This window comes from Monopterus albus, unplaced genomic scaffold (genome assembly GCF_001952655.1).
Source record: "Monopterus albus unplaced genomic scaffold, M_albus_1.0 scaffold260.1, whole genome shotgun sequence".
In the NCBI taxonomy this organism is placed as follows: domain Eukaryota; kingdom Metazoa; phylum Chordata; class Actinopteri; order Synbranchiformes; family Synbranchidae; genus Monopterus; species Monopterus albus.
The window spans coordinates 458356-463712 of record NW_018128140.1 but is presented as its reverse complement, the minus strand read 5'-3'; the positions used below and the strand labels follow the sequence as shown (position 1 = coordinate 463712).

General features: G+C 39.5%; 1 protein-coding gene across 1 annotated transcript in view; it reads left to right on the top strand.

The window, feature by feature from the left end:
- vps37c (VPS37C subunit of ESCRT-I) overlaps positions 1-3577 on the top strand; it is a 29538-nt gene extending 25961 nt beyond the window's left edge. The window contains exon 6 of the mRNA XM_020621533.1: positions 1-3577. Coding sequence (XP_020477189.1) covers positions 1-378 — 378 coding nt within the window. The 3' untranslated portion in view covers positions 379-3577.
- The last annotated feature ends 1780 nt before the right edge of the window (positions 3578-5357 follow it).

The window sequence follows — 5357 nt, the reverse complement described above, 5'->3', positions numbered from 1 at the left end:
CCCCCGGCAGTGGCAGCAGCAGTGGCAGGCTCCAGCCAGGCCAACACCTCGTCACAGTTTCCTCCATATCCAGGTTCTGGCCCTCCTTTTACCCCAGCAGGGAGCTACTCCAGCCCCAGGCCAGCTTTCGGGCCTCCAGCTTCAGCCACCTGCCCTTATCCAAGCCAGCCCTCCTTCCCTACCCCATACCCGGGCTCAGCTTTTGGCCAGTACAACCCCAGTCACCCCCATAGTGGTCCTGCACCCTACGCAGCCTCTTACAGCTATGGCAGCTACAGCTACCCAACTGGGCCTACTTATTCTAATTCTCAGTCACTAGCGGGGAGACCCATCCACAGACCAGGACCAGGATATGGAGTTCCGCAGCCGCACTCTTGAACAGTACTGCTTCTCTGTCTCAGTTGTTCTTCTCAATTCTTCTCTTCTTTGCTGTTTCACCCTTTTGTCCGCCCTCCCTGAACTCTCTCTCATTACCCTAAGTTCTTGTCCTTATCTTGTCCCTTTTGTGCCCTTACGTTCTCTCATGCTCCCAGATTCAAGAGGTCTCTCGCTTTATCTGTCTTTGTTGCACTATTTCTCTCTTATCTGAAGATCGGTCTGTTGATCTTTGTCTTTCTCTCATTCCTTTCCCTTTCTCTACCACCCTGTAACCCACCAACTCCTCCACACTAGTCTCAGGTTGTTCTGTTGTGTTTAAATGTTAACACACTTGTATTTGACCTGTCCTGCGCTCACTTTCCTCCTTCCTTCCTCCTCTTCCATTTCGTGTGTGTGTGCTGCTATTTGGCAATCAGAAAGTCCTAATAAACACACAAGTGCACTCCCCCTTACAACAAATGCATGAAAGAAATTGGTCTTTATAACACTACATCAGTGTCCACCTTATTCTTCACCACTGTCTGTACTGAGGATACAGGTGTGGGTGTGTGTGTGCGCATGTGTCCTAGTTTCTTCACACTAGGCCTTATGAAATGCTGTTAAAATTGAAAAGTGACTGTCAGCGGCTGGCTTCTATATTAAGTTTATTTAAGATGCACGATTTTGAGGGAAAATCTGCTTAGCTGTAGCTGCCAGGTTTATCAGCTCTTTGGGACACTTAACCTACTCCAAACATAAATGTGGCCGGTGAATTTCACAAAGTACATTTTCTTGTGGACAATGGCCAGAAGAACCACCAGTAATTACACCCTTTATTTTATTTAATGAAAATAACCTTGCAATGATGACATTGCTTTGTTTTGTTTAACATAGACAGTGGAAGTTAGCAGTAGTTTTGCTTCCAGTTCCATCACTGTAAATACACCAGAGGGTGGCACAAGGAAGAATGTTGTTCAAGCTTGTTGTAGTGACTACTCACAGCGCTAGTTGCTTAGGTACTGGAGCCAACCAGCTAACTGGGAACACTAGGAACAATAGCTGCCAACCAGGCCTTTTCTGTTTCTGTTGCCCCAGGTGTTTTCTTCTCAGGATGGTTCATCATTTTGCTGAATAAAAAAACTCAAGCTAAGCAATTTTATCAATTCAGTCACTAACAGGACAGTAAGTTCACACTGAGACAGATTTACTGATAATAAATTTCTGTCTCCTGACTGTATGTAAGTCATGTCTCTGTCATGAAGCAGGTTATACTGCAACAGAGGAGCTTCAGTAAAACTGAGGGGTGACGGCTTTTTGTTCATGCAAAGGTCAGTTCTAGCAAGATGGGAAGATATTGGTCAATGGCGCAAATGTATGGGTTCTTCAAATTTGAACTTGAGTAATGCTGGTGTGACTTGGCCTTGATACCATTACAGTTGTCAAATTGCTCAAGATGACAATATCACTGTGCTGTGGTTACAATCACTGTCACCAGTTTTTTGTCCCAGATCAGCTTAGCTTGTTTCCATTTTGCACACGAGCAGGAATAAATGTGGCAATTGCTGTTGTAAATGTGTTTATGTAAGCCACATAACAGCTTGGTAAACATGTACTACACAGGTTCTGAGCAAGAGTTACCAAGCAGCTCCTGCTAAACACATTTGGGAATGACCCAAAGTCTACTTTAAATCACACTCTATAAGCCTTCATGTGTTTTCCACAGTACATGCTAGTCCTACATTAAGATTTTCTCTGAAAACAGCTGACTGCTGCAGCTGGACACCATTTTGAAGAAAGTGGTCTTTAGGTACGACTTCAACCACTCTTATAAAAATTATAATTAGTCCAACATTTAAAAAATTGATGTGTATTTAACAAACATTTCTTTCCAAATTAGATTGATGTCAAATTTTCCAGCAAATACAAAGAGCCAGGCCAGTGTACCAACAGATGTAAACCCTAATGGATAAAGTGTGATATTTTTGTGCTAAGAGAGACAAAAAATGTAAAAAGTCTTATGTGTTTTCATCATCTTAGTAGTGAAATACCAATGTAGGGGGAGTTAGGAGCACTGTAGTAACACCTTGACTGGAGGTAGTAATACTTGCAAGAGTCTGTCATCTACAGAGCAGTTTAAATCAACACACAACTAAACACTGTTTAAATTCTTTGTTCCTACTTTATATTCTAACTCTAACAGCCCTCTGTTGCTTGACAAACATCATCACCCCTTCCTCTATCCTCACCTCCTTTTCATCAATATTCTCCTTGTCTCCATACCTGCTTGTTAAACATGAACCGATGCTTGACAGTGATTACCAAAAGCATATAGTTTTATTTCTATAGGTTCACACAATGAGAAAGAATAAATGTGGTCTGTATAGTGTAATGGAGTGAAAATGTAAAGGTTGGCAATCATTTGTGTGTCAGTTAAATCAATTCAAATAATATAAGTGGAATTGCAATGGGTAACTAATAACAGATAACTTTTCCTTTTAGAAGTAGATACCACTTATCTACAGTTGTATTACACTTTGGAATAATCATCAATCAATCAATTTATGTTTATGTTTTGATTCTCTTACCTACATCTGAGCACTTTAGTATTGACACTAGCTATAAAGCAGTTATAATGTTAAACATTTTAGCATTCCAGTAGCACCTAATATGCTCTCCCAGCTTAAATCCTCAATGACATGGGAGAATTGGAGGAGTTTCTGTAGTGTGATAATGTCAGGAAGTGTCTTCAAACTATAGTGCCAATATTGTGACACAAGTACTGTATGTAGGAAATTCAGCTTATTAAGTGTTTCAAAATGTCACAAGATTCCTGTCATTGGTGAGACGAGCTGTATCTTGAAGACACTGAAATGAAACCAAATTGGTCCCAACCTCTAAAATACTCTACTACTGTTAACATGTCTCTCCTAAAAAATAAAACAAGGGATCCATTGAAGGGGGCTCAAATTGAATACTGTTGGTCATTCATTTACACTTATAATATATTATGAAAGTTACAATCATGGCCAAAAATATTGGCACCCCTGCATTTCTGTCAGCTAACGCACCACTTCTCCTAGAAAACTGTTGTAATCACTAATTCTTTGCTGTTCTCATGTTTACTTCTTTTGCTTCCATTGGAACGACACAAAAAGCAGAGAGCAAAAAGCCAAATCTGATACATTCCACACAGAACTCCAAAAATGGTCTGGACAGAATTATTGACACCTTTTCAAAATCATCAGAAATAGTTGTATTTCAAGCATGTGATGCTCCTTTACTTTGTAATGAAACTCGCCTGTAGCAATCAACAGGTGCTGGCAGTATAGAAATTACACTTACAACCAGTTAAAATGGAGAAAGGTTGACTCAACCTTTGGGTCATGTGGACCACACTGAGTATGGAGGAAAAAAAAGAAGAGCAAAAAATTATCTGACGATTTGAGAACCACAACAGTGGAAAAACATGGACAGTCTCAAGGCTACAAGTCCATCTCCAGAGATCTGGCTGTTCCTGTGTCCACTGTACATTCCACACAGAACTCCAAAAATGGTCTGGACAGAATTATTGACACCTTTTCAAAATCATCAAGCATGTGATGCTCCTTTGCTTTGTGTTGTTTCAATGCAAAAAAAGAAATAAATATGAAAAGACCAAAGAATTAGTGGTTACAACAAGTTTTTTGGGGAATCATGGTGCGTGTTCTGACAGAAACACAGAGGTACCGATATTTTTGGCCATGACCATATGTGGTCATTGTGCTGTAGCAGTTAGTGGTTGTGTGATTGAAAGGAGGGCAGTATATCCTATACACAACTGCTGAGCAGGAACACATGGTTTTTATCGGCAGTTCATTTGTATTTCATAACATCGCATCAGAGATTGTTCCCCAGAGAATCCTAAAGTGAAGAAGTTGCTTATTTTTAGCTTATGGAATATTTAAAAGCTATAATTACTCACAGGGCCTCAGTAAGAATCTGTCTCAGGTGTAGTGTATCTTGAGTGTGAACCAGCAGTCAAACAGAGATCATATGATGGCATCTGTTCTCTTACTGTGGCCCCCAGTGACAGACTTTAACACCACTGTGGTTGCAATAAGCAAAGCAAGGTTCTGTAGTTGTTTTTGTTTTATTATTATTGAATCCATGACATGGTAATAACTGAGATTTGTTTTCTCTTTATGTTTAAAACCTGTCTGACTGGTTGTCTGTAGAGTCGTATTGTTTGTCTGAGTGGACTCAATTATAAGCATCCACAGCTAAATTATTATCAATTATTATGGCAGAAATGGTGAACAACATGATGAAAACAAGACCAGGTTGTTTATCATTGTGGCAACACAAAGTATTCATGGATATTAAATTCAAAAGGTTTGGTCCCCTTTTCTGTTTTCACTGTTTTCTTGATATTCAGACTGTGTGGGTAATAAAAATGTACTGCATTTATCAACTAAGGTTAATGTTTTGACATTTTTATGTTAAAGGGTATTTGGTGTTTTGGCACTGCACTTCCCAAAGATTATGTAACATTCAAAATACTCTGGGTTGTCCTGTAGCAGCGTTCTTTTGAACAGGGACAAACCTCAACCAGAAATGTGACCAGGTCTAAGGTACTGATGTTCAGTTTCTGAATCATATATCACTAACGATATGGCTGATGTTATTACCTGACTCTTTGGACTCTTAAAATGTCCAGTAAAAACAGTGGTGATAATTTTGGAGCCCTAGTGTGTGTGTGTGTGTGTGTGTGTGTGTGTGTGTGTGCGTGTGCGCGCGTGCGTGTATATATATACACACATACAGTCAGGGAAAAAATTATTTGAACCCCAGCTGATTTTTTATGTTTGCCCACTAACAAAGAAATGATCAGTCTACAATTTCAATGGTAGATTTATGTGAACAGTGAAAGACAACAATAACAAAAAAATCCAGAAAAATGCATTACAAAAAAAGTTATACATTCATTTGCATTTTCATGAATGAAATAAGTATTTGATCCC